Raw genomic sequence first — 24,721 nt, forward strand, 5'->3', positions numbered from 1 at the left:
ACTTCCGGCTACTACCGGAAGTGCTGAAGCTAAAACGGAGCTTGAGAGGTTCGGAGCCCTCCTTCAGGCTTTGGAAGGTGCGGAAGTGATCGCATTTTCGCTGGTGCTACGGCTAACCTCTACAGCGCTCTGCACCCTTACTGGGGCGGGGTCCGACCTGCCTCGTTCTCAGGTCCTTTGGCTCCTGTCTCGGAAAGGCTGCCTCCAGTTACGCGATGCCCCCGTTCGGACTCCTGCACATGAGGGCCTGGGTTTCACTGTTCAACCAGCTCCTGCGGCCGTCCGGTCTTGTGTGCATCAGGGAGGTCCATTTTCATAGCCAGGTGAGCCAGACTGAGTGGTCTGTTGGGGCAGGATATCAAGGTCTGAAAGCATGGACTGCATGCAGTCTAGTAGTACAGTCGGGGTTTTTTTTGAGTAGTCTACCGGTACTGAGCTAAGCATTTTAGATGCTTTGTCATTTAATCTTCATAGCAATCTTGAGAGATTGGGATTATTTCCATTTTACAGTTGAGGAAAGAGCTGCAAGGTTAAATGACTTATCTACGGATACATAGTAAAGGAGTCTTTTTAATAGAAGTCCACAGTCACTTATGTGAACCTCTTGGGGTCAAACACATTCTTAAGCAAAGTATATGAATATCCCCATTAAGTGAGATGACTGAAGACCACAGGTAGACTGAGTTCACATTAGAGTTACCTCAAAATGAGCTCCCCCTCCCTGAAAATAAAGAAACCCCAAAACCACTTTTCGGTTTTTAGAGATTTTTGGATTTTGGAATTGCAGAGGAAGCACTGTGGACTTGAACTGCCATCCTTTGGAGGAGAGAATCCGCCAAAATATGGAACTACCACATCCTCTGTATTTCTGGAAGGGCCGGCATACAGCCTACTGCTAATAAACAAAATTACCAATTCATTTTTACTTTGGTATAGACCCTAGCAGATGCATTGTGCTACTATGAACAGCAGGGTTCAGATCTTTTGTTATTAATTTTCGTTACAGCATCCTACCAGTCTGATTTTTTAGTTCAATTTGGATATCCATTCCTGGTCACTCCACAAGCATGTTGTGTGTTTTGGGCTTGTTCTCTTCTGTCTTTAGGTTACTTTTTCCATGTCTCTAAGCCTAATGACCATTGCTTCCTTATTAAAAATTCATGTTCATGTTTTTGCTCTTTGAGTAGGAACTAAGAATTGGAGATCATATTAATTCCTACTCCTAGATGGTTGGTGGAAGTAGTGGTGGAGATTGTTCTGTGCCTTCATTGTTCTCCGGTGCTTAAGCTTTTCCAGACATTTAAAAACTCCAAATATGATAAAAACCTGATCTCATGTGTATTAAGTACATAGAGCAAATATGATGTATGTTTTGGAGGGAGGCCGAGATTGAAGTAGATAAAACAGCGTTCAGGTTGTCTTGCTCAGGGCCAGATGTCTTTGCAGGTCGGGCCATAGGGCCAGAGATGTCCCAGGTCTGGCCAGTCTTGTGGCTCACATCTCACATTCCTTTTTCTGCCAGGTTTCAGAGGCAGTGTTAACATCCCAACTGAAACCACATCAAGAGAAATCAAATTTTATTATCAAGACACCAAAGGTAATGCCCTTTACCCCACCCTGTCCTATTAGAGTGCCTTGGAGACTGCCCTCTGCTCTGCTTGTCTCTTCCTAATCCCTTTTAATGTCTTTTGAGACTAATTTAAAAAAAAAGTTCACTATTCTTGAGATACTGATAGGGCTCAGTCAACTGAGCTCAAAGAGATTTCAACTTCCAACTTTCGATTATAGATGTTGTTTAACTCTTTGTCTTAAATGGACTTGTTTTTTGTCTGTGTTTTCACCATGGCTGCTTTTGGTTTCTAGGGCACCAGAGATCTTAGTCCCCAGCAGATGGTTGTGAGGGAGAAAATTCTTGATATGGTTGTTGGCTGCTTTAAACGTCATGGAGCAAAGAGATTAGATACTCCAGCATTTGAGCTTAAGGTAAGAGGAGAAAAGAGAGTGCTGGAACTCCAGTTCTTTATCTGCCTTCAGTTTCCCAAAGAACTTTTAGCCTGTGTTCTGGAGTCCTCCTTTGAACTGTGGTGGTTTTTGTTTGATCCCTGCAGGAAATGCTCACTGAGAAGTATGGAGAGGACTCCGGGCTAATCTATGATCTGAAGGATCAAGGTGGAGAGCTATTGTCCCTGCGCTATGACCTTACTGTATCGTTCTAAGTGTTAGAGACTGACATCTCTTTCCAAACCCAGAGGGCTTCCTTTGACAAAAGGGAACAACAGTGCCTCTGGGATCCCATAGGTCTGTTTGCAGCAGCCTTTACTTCCAGTTCCTCCCAGAAGGCAATTCTGCCAGCAGAGCCTGGCCTGGAGCACTGTCATTTAACTTTATTGTGTATCAGAAATACGGATTTCTGGCCCTTAGCCCCAGATATTAATTCTGTACCTGGACTGGGGTTCAGCAATCTGCATTTTAAACAGGCATCTGGGGTCATGAAGAGGCAGGTGGTTCTCAACCTATACTTTAAGAAACATTGACATAGGGGCTCCTGGGTGGCTCAGTCGTTAAGCGTCTGCCTTCAGCTCAGGTCATGATCCCAGGGTCCTGGGATTGAGCCCCACATCGGGCCCCCCGCTCGGTGGGAAGCCTGCTTCTCCCTCTCCCACTCCCCCTGCTTGTGTTCCCTCTCTCGTTGTGCCTCTCTCTGTCAAATAAATAAATAAAATCTTAAAAAAAAAAAAAGAAACATTGACATAAAAAAAAAAGAAGAAAAGAAGTGAAAAGACATTGACATAGAAGTTGCAGGCAAATCCAAGTTCTGAAACTTGACTATTTTGAAATGGCTGAGAATTGATCTGAATGGGAAGGAATAGCCCATACTTGGAGTTCTTGGGTCATTTCTATCTCATTCAGTGGGCAGCAGGCCAGCTTCTCCTGCTTTTTTACTGAACTTGCACTTTTGCTTGGTGGGATTCCTTCATTCCTTTATATATATTGAATGTCAAGCACTGCTAGGCATTAGGGACAGTGGGAAACAAGACAGAGAATGTTCTTGTTTTCATCCTAGTGGATGATATCCAATTGGTAATGGCCCAGTTCTCCCAGATGTCTTTACACTGGGCCTAAGCTTTGGATGCAGTATGCTTTCTCCTTAACCTGTTTATGTGAGGTCCCTTTTGCTCGTTATCTGGCCATGAATAAAGTGAAGAAGATGAAACGCTACCAAGTTGGAAAGGTATGGCGGCGAGAGAGCCCAACCATAGTCCAAGGCCGCTACAGGGAGTTCTGCCAGTGTGTAAGTGACCAGATGTGGGCAGCATGGTTTGATAGTTTGGGGAGCTACAACCTGGGAACTGGCTGCTCAGTGAAGATTTTTTTCCCCCTTTTTCTTTGCTGCAGGATTTTGACATTGCTGGTCAGTTTGACCCTATGATCCCTGATGCAGAGTGTTTGAAGATCATGTGTGAAATCCTAAGTGGGTTGCAGCTGGGGGACTTTCTCATTAAGGTGAGACCAGGACTGAAGACTGAGGGGAGAAGTCTGGATTTGGCCTGATGCTCTCCTAAAACATAGGTGACCCCAGCCTTTAAGCCTGTAGACCTGGGACTTTCTCAGTACAGCTGTTGTATTTCATCTATATCTATATAGTCGTGCTATGAAATTTTTTTTCTGTCCTTTTTACGAGATAGGCTAATAGGGACTGCCATTGTTATGAGGGAAAAAGCGTTGACAAGGCACTTGGGTTATTTCCGCTGAATTCACAGGTCAATGATCGGCGGATTTTGGATGGGTTGTTGGCTGTCTGTGGTGTTCCTGAAAGCAAGTTCCATGCCATCTGCTCCTCAATAGACAAACTAGACAAGGTAACTAAAAAGACATGCTTCAGTAGACCATATCAGGGTCCCTGCCCTGCCCTCAAATCTGTACCCCTAGAGAAAAATAAGGAGACAGTGACTAGAAGTGAGCTTTGTCTGGGGAAGGTAAGGAGATAGTCCAAAGCAAGACCTGAGCTTTGTTGTGCAGTGGGTTGACTGTGGCTGCATTTCCTAACCTGCCTCTGACTTTGTTGAGTGTAGTGTTAGCTACTCATGACATTTCCAGTTAGATGAAGAAGGATCTTGGAACTGGGCTAATGTTTGGGTGTTTGCACAGATATCTTGGAATGATGTGAGACATGAGATGGTGGCAAAGAAAGGCCTGGCTCCTGAAGTGGCTGATAGAATTGGTGACTATGTCCAATGTCATGGTAAGAACCAGAGTTTTCAGAGCTCTGTGATAGAACTGGAGTGAGGGGGATGTGTGTACAACTTCTACCTCAGAAACAGCTCCTTTCCAAAGATAAGCTAAGTGCCAGAACCTGGCCTGAATTTAATTTCCCTTTTACTTAGTGTAATAACAACTTTATGTCTTCAGATGGCAAAGGCAGAGGAGGAGAGTCTGGTCATAAGAGATCAGGATGGTTTTTTTTTTGGTTGGTTTGTTTGTTTTTTTAACTAAGAAAATGAGGAGGAGGGGCACCTGGGTGGCTCAGTCGTTAAGCGTCTGCCTCCGGCTCAGGTCATGATCCCAGGGTCCTGGGATCGAGCCCCACATCAGGCTCCCTGCTCAGTGGGAAGCCTGCTTCTCCTTCTCCCACTCCCCCTGCTTGTGTTTCTGCTCTCGCTATCTCTCTCTCTGTCAAATAAATAAAAAATCTTAAAAAAAAAAAAAAAATGAAGAGGATTAGCTGGAGCATATTAAGAATAAATTTGGGTAAAACACATCTGGGTGAAAGCACAGACTTATTTCTCCCCATATGTCTCTCCAGGTGGGGTGTCCTTGGTAGAGGAAATGTTCCAGGATTCTAGACTATCCCAGAACAAGCAGGCCCTAGAGGGCTTGGGGGACTTGAAGCTGCTGTTTGAATACCTGACTTTATTTGGAATTGCTGAGAAGGTAAGCTGAGTTGGGAGTGTGGACTTCCTGCTGAACTTTGGGGTTTTCAGTGTCCTGAGTCTTTTTTGGGACTTAATATACTTGTTCCCACAGATCTGTTTTGACCTAAGCCTAGCTCGGGGACTGGACTACTATACTGGAGTGATCTATGAAGCGGTGCTACTACAGACCCCAGCTCAGGCAGAGGAGTCCTTCAATGTGGGCAGTGTGGCTGCTGGTGGACGCTATGATGGGTTGGTGGGCATGTTTGACCCCAAGGGCCGCAAGGTGCCGTGTGTGGGGCTCAGTATTGGGGTGGAGCGAATCTTCGCCATTGTGGAACAGAGGTTGAAGGTAGGTCCTAGGTAGGAGTGGAGTGGGGCTGGAGACTAAAAACTCATGTTTGTGGATATACAGTTGGACTGTTTTCCTGATGATTCTTTTTGTTTTTTTTTTTAAATTACTGATGCACAGGAAGTTTTTTATTAGTTTTACTTTCTTCTCTCTCTTTAATCAGACTTCTGGTCAGAAGATACGGACCACAGAGACTCAAGTGTTTGTGGCCACACCACAGAAGAACTTTCTTCATGAACGGTTGAAGCTAATTTCAGAGCTTTGGGATGCTGGGATCAAGGTATGGTAGAACTGATATCCAAGTCGTCTAGGTATGTTTGGCCATTCACGTGGCCATTTCTACGTAAAGCCTAAGGTGTAACTCAAGACCTTTCTAGTCTTCACTAAAGTGTCTTCTGGTAGGAAGGCTAGCCCCTTATTTCTTTGGAAATGCTTGAGGAGTGTGGTCACTTCTAAGCCCCTTATTCTGTCTTCACCCTTTTCAGGCAGAGCTGCTGTATAAGAACAACCCTAAACTACTAACTCAACTGCACTACTGTGAGCACATGGGTATTCCACTGGCGGTCATTATTGGTGAGCAAGAACTGAAAGAAGGGGTAATCAAGCTTCGTTCAGTGGCCAGCAGGGAGGAGGTGAGTGGGGGAAATAGAAGGCACCAAGTGTTTCTACTTTTCTTAGATTCTTTAAGAAATATGTATCTTATGGCTAAGGAAATGTCTCCACGGTTAATAGTGGTAGAGATGAATGAAGACCCACGCAGGCAACCCGTTAGCCAGTGAATATTAGGTAGGTGGGCAGAAGGACAGATGAAATCTTAATGGGTATTTTGAGACCAATCCAACAAAATAGACACAGATCAGGTGTTTGAAAATCCCTCTCTCTCTGTGTCTCTCTTTTTAAAGACTTTATTTTTTAAGTAATCTCTCCCACCCTGCTTGGGGCTTGAACTCACAATGCCAAGGTCAAAAGTCACATGCTCTACCACCTGAGCCAGGCAGATGCCCCAGGTGTTTGAATCTCTAGTCTTGAGGGCATACATTCTCTAGTTCAGCTTGAAGCCCACATTTCTTTCTACTGGTTATATAAGTAGTGGGAGCAGGGTAAAATGAATCTGGAAAAGCAGTGACTAAGAAGCTAGTATCACTCTCTAGTTTGTCACATGAGGGTTCTCTTATGTTACAGGTGGCCATTAAACGAGAAAATCTTGTGGCTGAAATTCAGAAGACACTATCTGAGTCTTGATCCTTGCCTGCTTGCCATCTGCTGCTTTTTCTAGAGGATGTTTGTTCTAGGACTGAGTTCCTGATGGAATTCACAACTGCTGGCCAGGATCGGTGACAAGTTCCTTGGCCTCCTCCATCCTTTCTGGGTACAGAACTGCAGGAGGCCCTGAGGACTCCTGGGCTAGTGAGAGCAGCTATTCTGCGTGGATGCAGATGGCTGGTATGTGAAAGAGACATGCTCTAACTGCAGAGACAGATGGCAGATTTGAAGTGCCATTGAATGCTGCCAAGAGGTGCGGAGATGGTTGCTTTGAGCAAGGCTCTAGGAAAGTTGCCTCAGGCTGAGACCATTGAGATCAGACAGATACTTGACCTTCCACTATGGCTTCTGAACCAGATTCTGGGAAATTTGTCCACAACCTGCCCTTGGCTTGTCCAGGGAGTTTTGGGAGACAGCAAGGAAGGGGAAAATGGCTGCTTTCTCCTTTGTTTGAGGACAAATATGCTATCCTAAGGGCACAGCAGTGCTCATTTTGATGTGGCATCTCTCTAGTCCATCCACTGTTAATAGAGTGAGGCTGTCTGTTTAGTAATCTTGAATGTTGAATTTAATAGGTGACTGACAAAATGGTATAATCTTTTGAGATTTTGGAGACCATTTCTTGTGCCAGAATTACTGCTTGACTATATTCCATGTTCTCCTATGGAGGTGGCTGTTCTAGAAGTGATTGGATAATATATTAAATAAAATATTATATATAGTTTGGGTGATTTGTTATCAGGAGATTGGTTTGCATAGGCCGTAGAAAGCGCTGGAGTGTACACTGGAGAATTCTAAGAGCTAGGAGCAACCTCCCAAGGCTGATGCTTCTGTACTCAGTGAAGGGAGCAGTCACAGTTCCCCAGTGCTCCCCACTGCCCGCCCCCCCCCCAACTTGGAGACACAGTCATGTCTAAATCAACATATAGTGAGCCATCTGCCAGAGTTCTTCACCCTACAGTGTTGCTGATGACTGGCTTTTCCAAGTCCAATCATGTTGATTAAATTGTGCCCTATAGATTGAATGACTATAAAGTTCTTCACTGAAGAAAGATGAGTTAACTGAAGGGTGATAGCATTGCTTCAAAAATAAAGAGACTGTGCAAAAAAAAAAACGCTTTCTACGTATGCTGTGGGAAGGCTGCAACTTTTAAAAACACTGGTGTCGGGGCCATATCTTTAGTGCATACAGGTAATGGGGCAGCTAGAGGCTCCTGATAACCAATGCAGCCTCAAAGAAAATTTAGAAATTCTTGGCAAACGCACGCAAAATTGATTAGACTAGATCAGAGGGCACTGATTTGAACCGTTTCCTTGTTTGTAAAATAGACGAGTTGAACTAAATCAGCCCTTCGATGCTTGTTTAGGAAGCCAAGGCAAAAACCATTTGTAGGTGCCCTTACTTCCGTATTGCTTCACGGTCTCCATGCGCACGCGCCATTTCCTCGGGGCAGAGGAGGGGCCGACAAGCCTATTTTAGAAGCTCTCCAGTCCTTAGCTCGTTTAGAACGCGAGACTCTAAGCTTATTGGAGGGCGAGCTTGCTTTACGGCTCAGGGCCGCCTTTTACGTCATTTTCCGGCTTCCCATTCACTTCGCAGTGAAGATGGCGTCGGGTAGCGGGGTAGGTGTTGTGTGTAAGGAGGCTTTGATCGGGGGGCAGGGGGTGGCTTCTCAGCGCGGAATATCCTGCACCCGACTGGCTTCTCAACACCTCCTTGCGGTCCAGTTGCCTGGGTTCAAGAGCTTCCCTGTGGGGTCCTGGCGCAGGGTCTGTGGAATCCCGGAGGTCTTTCGGGTTGGGGTCCTGAGGCCACCTCAGCCTCCTGGTGCGGTCCGGAGAGTTTTCGCTCTCTACAGTCCTGGGGTCGCCTTGCCAGCGTGGACGCGGTTCTCTCCGTTTCTCTAGGGGTTGGATATGATTAGCCCGAATCTTGAGCGCTTTTCTCCCTACAGACAAAAAACTTGGACTTTCGCCGAAAGTGGGACAAAGATGAGTATGAGAAGCTCGCCGAGAAGAGGCTTACGGAAGAGAGAGAAAAGAAGGATGGTGGGTGCCTACTCCAACAAGGGTTATGGGTATCGTAGAGGTGAAGCCATAGCTGGAGAGCGGGTGGGGAGTTGAAATGCGATGTCCTCATACCCTGTGTATCCTCTGGCAGAGTGTTGCCTCCCTGGTTCTCGATTTTTTAATGTATAAAAATGAGAGCGAGGAAATGGACTGAAGCGGTTTTGAGGTGTTTTCTAGCTCCGTTTCCTCTGCTTTCTTGCCGTCCTTTTGCTTAGCTCATTTCCTACTTTTCTCAAGTACAAAGAAGAGAGTAGAATCCTTGGTAGAGAAATGGACTATTTTGCTGCTGTGCATTACTGCTATTGAAGATACTCTTTCCCTTAAAGTCACTTAAGGGGAAGAACATCATAATTGGCCCAATCAAGACCTTGCCCTATAGTCTGAGAAGAGCAAGGGTACTCACCAAGGAATGTGTGATTGTTTCAGCTGGTGGTTTAGTAGTACTGTTCTCTATGTTTTGTATAGTGTCAGGGAGTTGGTTCTCCTTTCCTAGATGGAGATTCCACTATACAAAAAGAACTTACTTTTTTATCTGTTTTCAAACATACGCATTCTTCTTTCACTTTACTTTCACACCACCTTGCACACACTAATCCTTTTAGTTTTGATGTAATTTGTACAATAGTGCCGAGTATGTAACAGGTATTTCCTGAATGTTGGTCCCCTATTAAAAATTTTCCCCAGCCCTCTGAAGATTGCTTTTGTGTTATGCTTGGGGTATCTGTCCGAAAGTATTACTGAATATCCTTACTTTTATTTAATTTTTTTAATCTTTTTTTTTTAAAGATTTTATTTGAGAGAGAGAGCATGAGCAGGGTGAGGGGCAGAGGGAGAAGCAGACTCCCCGCAAGCAGGGAGCCTGATGTGGGACTTGATCCCAGGACCCTGGGATTATGACCTGAGCTGAAGGCAGACGCTTAACTGACTGAACCACCCAGGCGCCCCTCCTTGCTTTTCTTTTAAAAGTTTGCTTTTTGTGAAAATTAGGAACTCCCTTCAATTCAGTTAATCAATAAATAAAAAACTTTGGTTTTAGACTTGTTGGTTTTAAAGTGTTAAAAACTCTATAGAGAGTTTAGGGATTGCTTATCATTTTTCCTGTGTTGAGATTCTCCCCTAGCTGCTGCTAGAAGTGCTCATTGTGTCCCTTGGTTCAGGCTCAAGAAAGAAATGAGAGTAGACATCTGTATTTCGGGTTTCATGCATTTTTTTTTTCCTTTCTCCTTAAGAAACTGTAATATTAAAGGGACTTCTTTCTCTATTATATTTTAGGAAAACCAGTGCAGCCAGTCAAACGGGAGCTTCTCCGGCATAGAGACTATAAGGTGGACCTGGAATCCAAGCTTGGGAAGACAATTGTCATTACCAAGACCACGCCACAATCTGAGATGGGAGGGTGAGTGACTTTTCGTCTTTCTCAGGAGCCAGAAATAGGTCAAATAAACTGTCTGTGTTGGTTTTAGCAAGTGTTGAGGAGGTTCTCTGGCCCCAGGAGAACAACTATGTTACCTATAATTCTACCTTTATATTTGTTTTTCTCTCCTCCCCACCCAAGGCCTCAACTAAACATAGTAGTGTCTCTAGGAGAGACCACTCTGTAGGCCTCTTCATATTAGTGCTATCACTACTTCTTAATATCTTGGAAGAGGAAGAAATGAATGAAAGGACTACTAAGGACATTTCTAGGGGAGAGATTAGGTGGAGCTAGAATGGAGCCTAGGAGCTGTTGATGGTGAATAAAGGGAGTTGAGGTTCCAGACTGGTTGCAGAGTATGTTGTAGTTGTTATGGATTGCTTGATCGTACACCTTCCTCCTAGACCAAGACTATAACCCATGGGAAGAAGTGTCCTGCGAGAGCTCTAGTCTGTTTTGCCCACCATTACTTCTTTGTTCACTTAGGTCTTCTAGCAGGAGGGCAAAAACAGCAGTGAGTGAGATGTCTCTGGCTTGCTTAGAAAACCCACAAACATCATTTCTCTCTGTATTAGTTATCTATTGCTGTGTAAATTAACAAATTCACCCAAAATTTAGTGGCATACAACAGCAGATAGCTCACAATTTCTGTGGGTAAGTAATCTGGGACAGACTTACTTAACCTCTGTGGTTCTGGCTTAGGGTTTCACAAAGCTTCATTGAAGATATCTGCTGGGTCTGCATTCATCTGAGGCGTAGGTGGGCCTGATTGATTTGATTGAAAGCTCTTTCATGTGACAGTGCTTTGGAGGCCTCAGTTCTTTGCCTCATGGGCCTCTCTGTAGTGCTGCTCACAATAAAGCAAGTGGCTTCGGCTTCCCCAGAATAAGACATAGACAGACTAAGACCGAAGCCACCTTTTTTTTTTTTTTTAAATGACCTAATCTTGGAAGTGCTATTGCATCACTTTAAACTTTTCTTTTAAAATTTTATTTATTTATTTGAAAGAGAGAGCATGAGCAGGCAGAGGGGCGAGAGAGAAGCAGACTCCCCGCTGAGCAGGGAGCCTAACGTAGGGCTCAATCCCAGGACCCTGAAATCATGACCTGAGCCGAAGGCAGATGATTAACTGACTGAGCCACCAGGCACCCTGAGATATTCTTTTGGTCACAGATCAACCCTAGTATGAACTGGGAGGGGACTGCCCAAGGTACAAATACCAGGAATTTGGGGATCATTGTGGGGCCATCTTGGAGGTTGGTTACCATATTCTTCCAAGAGGTAATGCTTTATGAAAATGAGAAGTACCTTCTTCTTGTAAAAAGAAAATTTACCTAAAAATACGAGTTTGTTGGTTGAAAACATTACCTTACAGCTAGATTTGACACAAGTGCTGTTTCTTCTGTTTGCTAGGTATTATTGCAATGTCTGTGACTGTGTGGTGAAGGACTCTATCAACTTCCTGGATCACATTAATGGAAAGAAACGTAAGGCTTGGAGGTAGTTTGTGACTAGGGCTGGGACTGGGTTTTGGAGGTGGGGTAGGGGAAAGAGTGGTTTCAGTTGGATTTTTTTTTAATGCCTGAGAATTTCTCCAGTAGTTTCAGTACAGGGCATGCTTTACTTCATTATCTAATGTTTCTGGAGGCCCTGAGATGAGACACTGTTCTAGGCTCTCAACAAGGTCTTCTCCAAGGCCTAGCTGTCCTGACTGGTGTGCATTTGCTCAGTAAGGGCAGTTGAAAGCCACTTGCATCTTGCTATCTGTAGCTGCTGCTTCTGGGAACAAGTAAAGCCAAGGGAGTTTCTTTTTCCAGTCATAATTATTTTTCCTGTGTATTTTATGAAAAGGTTTTTTGTTTTTTTTTTAATGTCAAAGACTTTTTGAGGGGCTGAGGATATTGTAATGCCATCACCATTTTCACTGTTGATCCCACCCAGATCAGCGAAATCTGGGCATGTCTATGCGTGTGGAACGTTCCACCTTGGATCAGGTGAAGAAACGTTTTGAAGTCAACAAGAAGAAGATGGAAGAGAAACAGAAAGATTATGATTTTGAGGAAAGAATGAAAGAGCTCAGAGAAGAGGTAAGGCTCTGGTATCTTTCCATCTTTTGTCCCCTAGCTTTGAATTTTATGTTACAAATCATGAGGAGGCTCTCTTCTTCATTCCACTCCCACCCCCAGAGGATAGTTGTATCCTGAATTTCACTATACTGGGGGAAACATTTATTGCCTTTGTTTGGGACTCTTGTGATCTGAAGGATATGGCTGTAAACCTATCCTTTTTTTTTCCTGGACTGTCTGGGCCTACTTATTTTTTTTACTACAGGAGGGATTAAATACACCTAGTCCCCAAGAGGCACATGGAACCAGGCTGACAGGGTCAGAATTCTGTTTCCTTCACTTACTGGCTATGACTTTTGGGCAAGTTATATAACCTCTCCATGCCTCAGTTTTCCCATTAGAGAGAGATTTTAGTTTATAATCTACATAAAGCGTTTAGATCAATTACTGGCATGTACTGTGTGCCCCAGGATAATAGTTGCTGTTATGTGGTTTTGCTTCCATAACCTTTTTAAGAACTAGAGATGAATTGGAATGTAGGACTGAGAAGTGCTCTTCACAGGCTAAAACTGCTCTTTGTTGTTCTTTAAATCTTTACTGTGGCTTTTCCTCTGCTCTTGAAATTTTACTTGTCTTTAACTATTTTCTCCTAAAGATAGAAAGGAATCTTGATACTCACTTGTCTCTTTCAACGTTTGGCTCAGGAGTCTGAACTGATTCTGAGTGATTTCCCCCCTAGGAGGAAAAGGCCAAAGCCTACAAGAAAGAGAAACAGAAGGAGAAGAAAAGGAGGGCTGAGGAGGACTTGACATTTGAGGAGGATGATGAGATGGCAGCTGTGATGGGCTTCTCTGGCTTTGGTTCCACCAAGAAGAGTTACTGAGGCTTTCTGTGCTTGGCTCTTTGCTAACTTTGTGTGTGTGTGTGGGGGGGTCATTTTTTGGGGGGTACTTGGGAAAGTCCTTAGGAGCCACAGTGGGGAGGGCTAGAGGTGGGTGTCTGTGGTTTCCCTCTACTTTGGGAGAGAGCACAGGATGCAGAGGTAATGCTGTGGCATATTCCTTTAGCCTCAGTATATCACTGGAGTCACAGAACCTCTGCCTGAGTTCCCAATAAAGAAAAACCTCTTCTGAGGCTGCTTTCCCAAAACTCCCCCTGTATCTTTCCCTCTTCATCTGTCCAATTTCTTCTCTGAGCATCCTACATTTATCCTGTGTTTTCCCTTTGTTTTAATTTTGACTCTTGCTTAGCCTGCAGCAGAAGGGTTCTCTGGGTCCCCAGTGTCCAGTTGATAGCACTCTTCCCCTCCCCCCCAACCTCCCTGTGATTCTCTACCACCTGCGCATGCATGTGTATTTCTGCCTGGGTCAGTGGTATGTGCGGGTGTGTGTGCATGAATTTGTCACATAGAGGGAGCCTGAGCTTGAACCTCAGAGTATTGCTGCCATGGGGCCTGATGTTCTTGGCTCTCTCAGTGCATGTAACAGGAAATTAAATGGGATGAGTGTTTGGTGTGGTTTTTGTCTGGTGAGTTTTTTAACCTTTGTTTTTCATATGTAGACTGTTCAGCTTTTCCTGTTTGTTTCATTTTATTGAGGATTACTCTTTTTCTTTTTTTCTTCCTTGTGAGCAGGCTCTTGGAAGAACCTGTTTGATGCAAAAAAGAAAAAGGAAAAAAAAAAAAAACTTCATATGGGAGCCCTTGGGTCTCAGAGACTGTTCAACATGTATAATAAATGGCATTGACTGGGCCTATTCACATTTGGTGGGAACATTCCATATTCTTCCCCGTGTATTGTTTTTGTTCTTCCTACACTGAGTATTTACATATAGAGCTTCTTCTTTCTTCTCCCTTCATTTGAGCCCTGTCACTTTTTTTTTTTCTAGGTTCCTTCAGCACGAGTTGTAATTTCCTCTGATGGGATGTGTGTCCGAAGGAGTCTGAACCCAACTTTTCCTATAATTTTAGCCTCCTTTGGTCTGTTTTTGGAACAGAGTTTAGGGTTGAGCTTAGTGTTTTCCTTACTATCTGCAGTTAGACTAGGCACAGGGTTACTAAGTTTTGGCACTGTTGACATTTTAGGCTGGTTAATTCTTTGTTGTGGAGGCTCTCTTGTGCATTTCAGGATGTTTAGCAGTATCCCTAGCCTCTACTCACTAGATGCTGGTAGCACCTCCTCTCCAAGTTTGACAAATAAGGATATGTCCCCAGGAGTTGGTGAAATCCCTGCCCGCAGTCCCATTGAGAAGCATTGATAAGCTGCCTTCCCTATATTGGTCTAACTTGAGAATTGGATGTGACAGACTGCTTAACTAAAGAAAAAGCTTTGATATTCCCTGGATTGGGTACTGTGCCAGATCCCAGGGATACAGAGGAAAAAAAATCTGTCTCTTGAACAAACCAATAATAGTTACACAAACTCCCAACTAGGTGAATTCTATAATAACCTTTGGTGGTTCTGTATCCTGAAAAGTGGGCTCTGTGTGAGTTAAAAAGGCTGCCACCATATGGCTTATTTACATTCTCTGCCTCATTTAGCCCCTTGAAGCATCTGAACCACCTGTGGGTCCTTTAAAGTAGTATACTCTTTTCCTTTGAACTTTTGTACATAACTCCCTTGCTGCCAGGTATAACTTTTGCCTAATTTATTTCTGATGCTCAGTCTTGCCATTGGGATCACTGTGAATGTGTCTGTCTACTGGCTCAGAGTTTCACATACAGTATTTGTTGGCCAATTGCAGGCAGATTAGTGGGTTATTTTCCTTGACAGGATTATGTGCTCTACAGGTCCTTCCAGTAATGCTCTACTCTAGTAGCCTGGGCCCTTTTGCTCCTCCTTTCAAGGCAGGCTGGAGAAAGTGTCAGCTGAGTTCCTTCCATTTTTTAGTACTCTTTAGGAAACCACCTAATTCAGCTTGTCTTCAAATGATTTCCCATTCTCTTTGGTACAGTGGAATCTTATCTTTGGTCACCTATAATAAAGAGCAATTCTGAATTTTAGGTTTTCTATCTAAATTCTCTTGGGACTGGCAAGTGGTTTGGGTCTCTAAGGGGTAGGTCTGGGTCATGGGTATGTGAAGGGACTCAAGCTGGTGACTTGGAAAGGGGGAAGAATGAGATGGGGTGGAAATTTAGGACCCCAGAGCAATTCCAGATAACTCAAATCTCTGAAAGAGAAATTTCTTTGATGTTTGTGGTCTTTCTAAAATCCATGGAAATTTTGCATTTAGGTTGAGGAATATGCCTGTGACTGGCCTACATGTGTTCATTTATTCAGTGATTGCTGAGATGCTGAACATGTTCTAGGCCCTGATATTCTTTTTTGGGGTAAGGCATCAGGGTTCCAGCTCTCATGGAATTTACATTCTGGTGGAATTGCCTTTAAAAGTACCTGGGGAACAAAAGATCGGATGGCTTCAGATGATTCTGTGGCTTCAGGCACCTCCAGGGACTCTCTTATCTCATAACCCCCTCTAAAAATTTAAGTGTGAAGATTCTTTAATCCAGCAATTCTACTCTAAAAACATACCTTTGTATGTGTACATATACTTACAAGGATGTTTACTGCAGCTTTGTTTATATAACAGTGAAACATTTAAAATAAAACTGGTACATTTATTCTTGAATATAATGCAACCATTACTATATATGTGAAGTAGATCTGTGTACTAACAAGAAAGATCACCAAGACATACTGTTAAGTAAAAAAAAGCACAAAAATAATACCAGACAAACTGATTTCCACACCCCTCCCAACCTCCTTCATAAAACTGTATTGTACATACAGTGAAATATATAGATTGAGAAAAAGGACTGAAAAACACACTGAAATTATAACTGGTTAACTGGAAGGAATTATGGGAAGAAAAAGGTTAGCTGTTAAACTGTACATAAAAGGAAAGGATAACCACGTGGGGTTATTTATTTATTTTTGGTGGTTTTTAAAAATTTTACTTTTGGAGCCAAAACCCAGGAATGAATATATGTGGGGGTTAAAATAATGTTTAAAATAGTAATAGAAGTAATACCATGGAACACCTATTATGACACCTCAGAGAGGAGCTGTGGGGTTTATCTGGTTTAGCTTCAAAGTTCCAAGGTAAGGCCTGGAATATAGCTTCCACTTTGTAAAGATTCCACTCTTCTGACTCAGGCACTGTGAAAATCGATTTGATCACAGAGTGACTCCCTGTGGTTGTCCGACGAGTGTAGAGGCTGGAGGTGGGTGTCCAGAGAGTTGTGGACCAGATGACTGCTGTGTGGTAATAGAGAATAAGCTTGGAAGGCAACTGCTTGGGAGAGCTTGCTAGGGGGTAGACAAGATGTGAGTCCTCACAGCAGTATGTCCTCAGATGATCACTGGGTGTCTGGATAGGGCAGTTTTTTAGACGCTAGAGTGTACTGGATCATTCCTGTTCTTGTTAACTTACTGTATCACACGTCTTTCTCGCCATTCAAGATAATATAATCTAGAGGGTGTGGCCAAATTGGCCCTAGCTGAGCGGTTCCTTCAAGGAAGGCATCTTCTAACCACCGGAGTGCTTCAGGACCTTCTAGCCCTTTTGCCACTGTGCTAGCTCTCTTCATTTTCCCAATAATCAGCCTTGGAGAGAGTGTTTAAGACTCCTCCTCTGTCCAGAGCACCAGAGCGACTGGGTTTCCAGTGGATGTTCAGCTCCCTTTACACCAGGAATCAGGCTTCTTGGGGAAATGGTTGATGCTAGGACTGGGGAAGGAAATAAAGAGGTGAACCTGGAGCATCTTGTAGTGCCAGAAAGTAAGGAAGTGCTAACAAAAAACAACCCAAAGCAAATAAATGAAAAACTTTTAAAATTACTTTTGGTGTTTAGTAATGTTTGTCCTTTTGTTCCACTGGTTATGGTTACACTTGTATCTTTTCTTGTGTCCTCAAATTTCTTTTCCTCATTCAGAATCTGTATTTTCATTTGTCAGCCATATCTTGACTCTCCTATTATATAGCCACAATTATTTTATTCTGTTTTCTCTCCTCCCATTTTTTTTAGTCGTTTTTAGGAAACAATTTGCATACTATTTTTTCCACTCTTACCACCACCTTTATTTTAAAGAACTACATCTTAATATAGTTAATGCTCCCCATCATAAGGTTTTCTGAATTTCTCCCCAGTTAGTCTTTATTTGGATGAAATTCATTCTTTAGTAAATTCTTCAAGAGAGGTTCCTGAATACTGTATTCTTGAGTTCTTGCATATTTAAAACTGATTTTTATAGCTTTGGTATTTGAAGGACAGGTGGATATAAAATCTTGGTTCACAGTTCTTTTCCTTGAGTTTTTAAAAACTTTGCTGCCTTTCTTTGTATGTTGTGAAAATACCAACCTGATTCTTTAATTCCTAAATGATTTCATCTTTTTGCCTGAGGCCTGGATGGTTTTTTTCTTTCAAATCTAATTGTTTTTTTTTTTAAGATTTTATTTATCTGACAGCACAAGCCCAGGGAGAGGCAGGCAGAGGGAGAAGTAGGCTCCCTGCTGAGCAGGGAGCCTGATGTGGGACTCGATCTTGGGACTCTGGGATCAGTTAATGATCGGTTAAGTCAGCAGGCGCTTAACCGACTGATTCACCCAGGCGCACTCTAATTGATTTTCTAAGATAAATCTCACAGTTGACCATTCCATATCAATTTTCCCTAAGTTCATGAAAGACCCTTTTGATGTGTAGATTCACATTTTATTTCAAGGAAGTTTTCTTGTATTATAATTTTGAATATTACATCTGTTCCATTATTTTGCTTTTTTTCTTTAGGGACTATATATAATATATTTTGGATTTTTTTTTTTTTTTTTTTGCCTCTGTAGCACTTTGTCTCTGATCCTTCTTATTGCTTTCTTGATTTTGTTTTTATTTCTTGACTTTTAATTCCTTTCTTTAATATCACTTATTATATTTTAAGTAAAGTCTTTCCCTTGGACATCTTATAAATTAGTCTTTTGAAAAAAAGATGATTTGTCTTTTTCTTCAGTTCCTGACTTTGACTAACTCTTGTCTTATATCTTTTTTGTTCACTTTTGTTCTTGGGTTTTTGGTGTTTTTTTTTTTTTTTTTTTGATTGACAATATATTTTCATAACACCAAATGACTGTTTAAGGCTATTCAGTTGGGGTTGGAGTGTTGTGTTTGTTTCATAGTTAGGTTTTTAAATATATTCTCATTTTTTGTTGACTTTTTATAATATAATGCCTGCCATTTTCTATTCATTTTGAAATGCCTTTATTTTCCAGTTTCAGCAATTGCAAGTGAGGCAGGCAGTGTTTCTTCAAGAATACGCTCTTCTGCTGGCAGTATGAAGTGAAATAAAGGCACTTTTTTGGGGGTGGAGCCCAGGCTGGCATTATTCTATGGGAAACTGAAGGCCATCTTATTTTTTTCCTTGAAAAAATTTTTAATTGTGGTGAAATACACAGATCATAAAATTTACCATTTTAGCCATTTTTAAGTACAGTCAGTGGTATTTACATTCACATTGTTATGCAACCATCACAACCACCTATCTCCAGAACTTTTTTCATCTTGTAAAATTGAAACTCTGTCCATTAAACACTCCAATGCTCATTCCCAGCCTCTGACAACCATCATTGTTATTATTGGTACATCAATCATCAATGAATTTGACTACTCTAGGTACTTTATATAAGTGGAATCACAGTATTTGTCTTTTTGTGACTGGCTTATTTATTTCATGTTGCATAATGTGCTCAAGGTTCATGTATGCTGTAGCATGTGATAGGATTTCCTTTTTAAGGCTGAATAATATTCTATTATATATGTTATATATATATAATTATACCACATTTTGTTTATCCATTCATTCACTGATGGACACTTGGATTGCTTCCATCTCTTGGCTATGGTGAATTCTATTATGAAGATGGCTACACAGATATCAAGGTCCTGCTTTAACCCCACTTGCCCTTTAGTGTAGAGGTTAAGGGTCTGGGCTCTAGAGGCAGAGTACATGGGTTCAAGCCCTGGTTCTAGAACCTCTATACTCTGTAACCTCAGCCAAATAACCCTACCTCTGTTACACTGCTTTTTGATTTCTAAAACATTGACATTCATAGTACCTATTTTGTATAGTTCTTGTGAAAATTCATTGGATCGGGGTGACTGGCTGTTCAGTTGATAGAGCATAGGACTCTTGATCTCAGGGTTGTGAGTTTGGGCACATGTTGGGTGTATAGATTAGTTAAAATCTTAAAAAAAAATTCCATGGTTAATACCAGTAATATGCTTAGAACAATAACTGGCTTATAACTAGTGAATTGTTATTACTGGTACATCAGATAACTTAGGCAAGAGAGTTATTTTACCATTAGCACATCACTAAGTCACTAAAAGTCACTGACATCAAGCTAGAATCGAGTACAACTATGAGGTAATAAAGAGGGCAAGATCCTGCTTTCAATTCTTTTGGATATATACTCAGAACTGGGATTGCTGGATCACGTACTCATTCCATTTTTAGTTGTTTGAGGAAACTTCATGCTATTTTCCATAGCAGAGCACTATTTTACATTCCTACCAACAGTGCAGAAGAATTCCAGTTTCTCCATATCCTTGCCAACACTTGTTATTTTGTTTCTGTTTTTTTGTTTATATGGTAGTCATCTTAATGGGAATGATGTGATTCCTCTCTATTCTTGCATGTTTATTTTTCTGTTATTATTGTCTGCATCCATAAAATGTTGGTATTTTATTGGGATCATATTAACTAATCTATTAATTTGGAGACAACTGACATCTTTATGATATTAAGTCAAAGGGAAGTTTTCCCCTTGTTCACAAGTCCATGTTTGTGCTTTTTAGAAGTGCATTAAATTTTTCCACACATGAGATTTTGTACATTTAACAAGTTTGCTTTTAAGAATTATTTTGTTTTGTTTATAGATAGGATATTCTATTCCTTAACACTTTCTGACTTGTTATTACTCATATATATGAAGATTGTTGATTTTTATGTGTAAATTTTATATGCTGACACCTTACTAAATTGTTTTATACTTCTTTTCCAGTTTATATACCTCTATTTGTTTTCCTTTCTCTGACTGCATTGGATAATTCCCCCAATGTAATGTTAAAAAGTAGTAAAAATAGAAAGCATCCTTGCCTTGTTCCTGACCTTTATTGGAATTCTTCCATTGTTTCCCCATTAAGTAAGATGTGTCCCTAACATGATTATGTATGTGTGTATATATAATATGTATATGATATAAGATGACAAAATATGTATGCATGCATGGTCAGATTAGAGATACAGCCACCAATTCCCATTTTAACTATTTTTTTAAAAAGATTTTATTTATTATTATTTATTTATCTGACCAAGACAGACACAGCGAGAGAAGGAACATAAGCAGGGGGAGTGGAAGAGGGAGAAACAGGCTTCCTGTGGAGCAGGGAGCCCAATGCGGGGCTTGATCCCAGGACCCTGAGATCATGACCTGAGCCAAAGGCAGACGCTTAATGACTGAGCCACCCAGGCGCCCCCCATTTTAACTATTTTTTAAAAATCTGGAATGTGTGTTGAATGTTATTGAAGGGTCCTTCAGCACATAGGGAAAGATGACTTTTCTTCTTAGATCCACTGATTTGGTAAATTATACTATTGTAATTCCTAATATTTCATTCTGCATATCTGGGATAAATACCACTTAGTTGTGATGTTATTTATATAATGTGTTGTTGGATTTTGTTTGCTAATATTTTATTTAATTTTTTTTGCCTCAATAAGACAGTTGTAGGTTTAGAGAAAAATTCCACAGAAAATATAGAGAGAAAAAAAAAAGAAAATATAGAGAGGACCTATGTGCCTTCTCTCTCCCTTTCCACCTTTCTATTATTAACATCTTGCATTAGTGTGGTAGATTTATTAAAATTGAACTAATATTGATATATTAATATTAACTAAAGTCCATAGTTTATTTTAGTGTTTACTCTTTGTGGTTTATATTTCTGTGGGTTTTGACAAATGCATAAGAGTATCATATAGAATAATTTCACTGCCCTGAAAAATGCCCTGTGCTCCACCTATTAATCCCACCTCCCTCATCAAACTTCTGGTAACCATTGATCTTTTTACTCTCTCCATAGTTTTGCCTTTTCCAGTGATATATAATTGGAATCTTATAGCCTTTTCAACTGGCTTCTTTGACTTAGCAATATGCATTTAAGATTCCTTCATATTTTTTCATAGATTAATAGCTCATTTTTTTAATCATTCAATAATACAAGCATACTTTTTTTCCTAAGATTTTATTTATTTATCTGATGGAGAGATAGAGCCAGAGAGCACAAGCCAGGGCTGGGGGGGCAGGGGATGGCAGAGGGAGAGGGAGAAGTAGGCTCCCATTTAGCAGGGAGCCTGATGTGGGGCTAGATCCCAGGCCCCTGGGATCATGACCTGAGCTGAAGGCAGATGCTTAACCGACTGAGCCACGCAGGTGCCCCCAGGCATACTTTGTTTTATTGTACTTTACTTTATTGCACTTCACAGATAATTTTTTTTTTCCCCTAACAAATTGAAGGATTGTGGCAAACCTGTGTTGGCACCATTTACGCAACAGCATTTGCTCCTTTTGTTTCTGTGTAATATTTTGGTAATTCTCAATATTTCAAATTTTCATTATTATTATATTCGTTATGGTGATCTGTGATCAGTGATCTTTGATGTTACTATTGTAACTTGGGGACACCATGAATTGTGCCAGTATAAGAGTAAACCAGGAGTGCCTGGGTGGCTCAGTTGGTTAAGTGTCCAACTCTTGATCTCAGCTCAGGTCTTGATCTCAGGGTCATGAATTCAAGCCCCATATTGGGCTCCATGCTGGGCATGGGACCTACTTAAAGAAAGAAAGAAAAAAAATATATATGTAAATAAATATATAATAATATATATACATTTATTTATATTAAAATATTAAATATATATATATACACACATTTATTTATTTATAAGACAGTGGACTCAATCAGTAAATGTTGTGTGTGTTCTTAACTACTCCACTGACTGGCTGTTCCCCATCTCACTCCCTCTTCTTGGGGCTCCCTATTACCTGAGACAAAACAATATTGAGATTAATAATTAATAACCCTACAATGGCCTCTAAGTGTTCAAGTAACAAAAAAGGTAAAGCTAGAAATGACTAAGCTTAGCTAGGAAGGCATGTTGATAATCAAAATAGGTTGAAAGCTAGGCCTCTTGCACCAAACAACCAAGCTGTGTGTGAATGCAAAGGAAGAGTTCTTGAAGGAAATTGAAAGTTCTATTCCAGGCTGGCCCGAAGGTTATCTCAATTGATTTGTTCACAGTCAGTTACAGAACATTCTATTCCAGTGAATGCATGAATGATAAGAAAGTGAAACAGCCTTGTTGATACTGAGAAAGTTTTAGTGTTCTAGACAGAAGATCAAAGCAGCTACAACATTCCCTTAAGCCAAAACCTAACCCAGAGGAAGGCCCAAACTTTCTTCAGTTCTGTGAAGGCTGAGAGAGGTGAGGAAGCTGCAGAAGAAAACTTTGAACCTAGCAGAAGTTGGTTTATGAGGTTTAAGGAAAGAAGCCATCTCCATGACATAAAGGTGCAAGTAGACATGAATGGACATTTTTCCACAGAAGACATACAGATGGCCAACAGACATGTGAAAAGATACTCAACATCACTCATCATCAGGGAGATACAAATCAAAACTACAATGAGATATCACCTCACACCTGTCAGAATGGCTAAAATCAACAACACAAGAAAACAACAGGTGTTGGCAAGGATGTGGAGAAAGGGGAACACTCATTGTTGATGGGAATGCAAACTGGTGCAGCCACTCTGGAAAACAGTATGGAGGTTCCTCAAAAAGTTAAAAAAAAACAACAACAACAAAAACAAAAACAGAATTACTTGAGGGGCCTGGGCTCCATCGATTAAGCCTGTGACTCTTGATTTCCGCTCAGGTCATGATCTCATGGTCTTGAGATTGAGCCCCGTGTCAGGCTCCACCCTAGGTGTCAAGCCTGCTTAGGATTTTCTCTCTCTCCCTCTCCTTCTGCCCCTCCCCTGCCTCTCTCTCTCTTGAAAAAAAAAAAATCTATATCTATATATATACACATCTATATATATCTATATATAGATATATAGATATATAGATATGAGGTGCCTGGGTGGCTCGATAAGTAAGAACATGACTCTTGGTTTCAGCTTAGTTCATGATCTCAGGATCACGAGATTGAGCCCTGTGCTGGTCTCCACACTCAGCAGGGAGTCTGCTTCTCTCTCTCTCTCTCTCTCTCTCTCTCCCTCTGCCCTTCCCCCTGCTTGCGTGCTCTCTCAAATAAGTAAATCTTAAAAAAAAAAAAGAAAAATACCTTATGATCCAGCAATTGGATCTACTAGGTATTTATCTAAAGAATACAAAAATGCTAATTCAAAGGGATACATGCACCCCAATGTTCATAGCAGCATTATCTGTAATAGTCAAACTATGGAAACAGCCCAAGTGTCCATTGACTAATGAATGGATAAAGAAGATGTGGTGTATATATATATATATATATATATATATATATACACAATGGAGTATTACTCAGCCATAAAAAAGAATGAAATCTTGCCGTTTGCAATGACATGGATGGAGCTAGAGAGTATTAGGGTAAGCTAAATAAACCAGAGAAAGACAAATGCCATATGATTTCACTCATATGTGGAATCTAAGGAACAAAATAAGCAAAGGGAAAAAGAGGCAAATCAAGAAACAGACTCTTAACTATAGAGAACAGACTAATGGCTACGAGAGGGGAAGTAGGTGGGGGGATGGGTTAAATGGGTGATGGGGATTAAGGAGTGCACTAGTGATGAGCTTTCAGTGTTTTAAGGAAATGTTGGATCACTATATTGTACACCTTAAACTTACACTGTATGTTAACTGGAATTTAAATAAAAACTTAAAAAACAGTGCAAGTTGAAGCAGTAAGTTATCTACACCTTAAACTTCCACTGTATGTTAACTGGAATTTATTTATTTACTTATTTTTTTAAGATTTATTTATTTATTTGACAGAGAGAGACACAGCGAGAGAGGGAACACAAGCAAGGGGAGTGTGAGAGGGAGAAGCAGGCTTCCCGTGGAGCAGGGAGCCTGATGTGGGGCTCGATCCCAGGAGCTGGGATCATGACCTGAGCTGAAGGCAGACGCTTAACGACTGAGCCACCCAGGCGCCCTGTTAACTGGAATTTAAATAAAAACTTAAAAAACAGTGCAAGTTGAAGCAGTAAGTTATCCAGAAGATCTTGCTAAGATAATTCATGAAGGTAGTACACCAAAGAACATATTTTCAATGTAGACAAAATAGCCTGTTGGAAAAAGATGCCACTTTCATAGCTAAAGAGAAGAAGTCAATACCTGGCTTCAAAACACAGGCTTACTCTCTCAATAGGTGTTAATGCAGCTGGTGACTTTATTTTTTTTTTCTTTTTAAAAAATTTATTTAAATTCAATTAGCCAACATATAGTACATCATTAGTTTTTTATTTAAATTGAAGCCAATGCTCATTTACAATTATTCCAAAAATCTTAGGGCCCTTAAGAATGATTGTAAATCTACTCTGCCTGTGGT

General features: G+C 41.1%; 2 protein-coding genes across 3 annotated transcripts; both read left to right on the forward strand.

Moving 5' to 3' along the window:
- Positions 1–11: 11 nt before the first annotated feature.
- On the forward strand, positions 12–9,916 carry LOC123857270 (histidine--tRNA ligase, mitochondrial). Of its 2 annotated transcripts, none has more exons than XM_045893982.3 (15): positions 12–323; positions 1,523–1,597; positions 1,864–1,983; positions 2,109–2,204; positions 3,167–3,292; positions 3,397–3,504; positions 3,762–3,860; positions 4,150–4,243; positions 4,805–4,932; positions 5,026–5,265; positions 5,429–5,545; positions 5,751–5,897; positions 6,448–6,781; positions 8,484–8,577; positions 9,871–9,916. In XM_045893982.3, exons 1-13 carry the CDS (start codon positions 216–218, stop codon positions 6,505–6,507), a joined length of 1,518 nt encoding a protein of 505 aa, XP_045749938.1. In that variant the 5' UTR covers positions 12–215; the 3' UTR covers positions 6,508–6,781; positions 8,484–8,577; positions 9,871–9,916. The 2 variants fall into 2 exon arrangements, with proteins under 2 accessions (XP_045749938.1, XP_064452070.1); XM_064596000.1 differs by having other exon boundaries at positions 6,448–6,708.
- On the forward strand, positions 7,970–15,469 carry ZMAT2 (zinc finger matrin-type 2). Its single transcript, XM_045894002.2, has 6 exons — positions 7,970–8,151; positions 8,484–8,577; positions 9,871–9,994; positions 11,426–11,499; positions 11,954–12,099; positions 12,818–15,469. Exons 1-6 carry the CDS (start codon positions 8,134–8,136, stop codon positions 12,959–12,961), a joined length of 600 nt encoding a protein of 199 aa, XP_045749958.1. The 5' UTR covers positions 7,970–8,133; the 3' UTR covers positions 12,962–15,469.
- The last annotated feature ends 9,252 nt before the right edge of the window (positions 15,470–24,721 follow it).

The sequence above is a fragment of the Mirounga angustirostris genome, unplaced genomic scaffold, assembly GCF_029215605.1.
Source record: "Mirounga angustirostris isolate CCGP_5_RB_7025 unplaced genomic scaffold, mMirAng1.0.hap1 SCAF_7, whole genome shotgun sequence".
In the NCBI taxonomy this organism is placed as follows: domain Eukaryota; kingdom Metazoa; phylum Chordata; class Mammalia; order Carnivora; family Phocidae; genus Mirounga; species Mirounga angustirostris.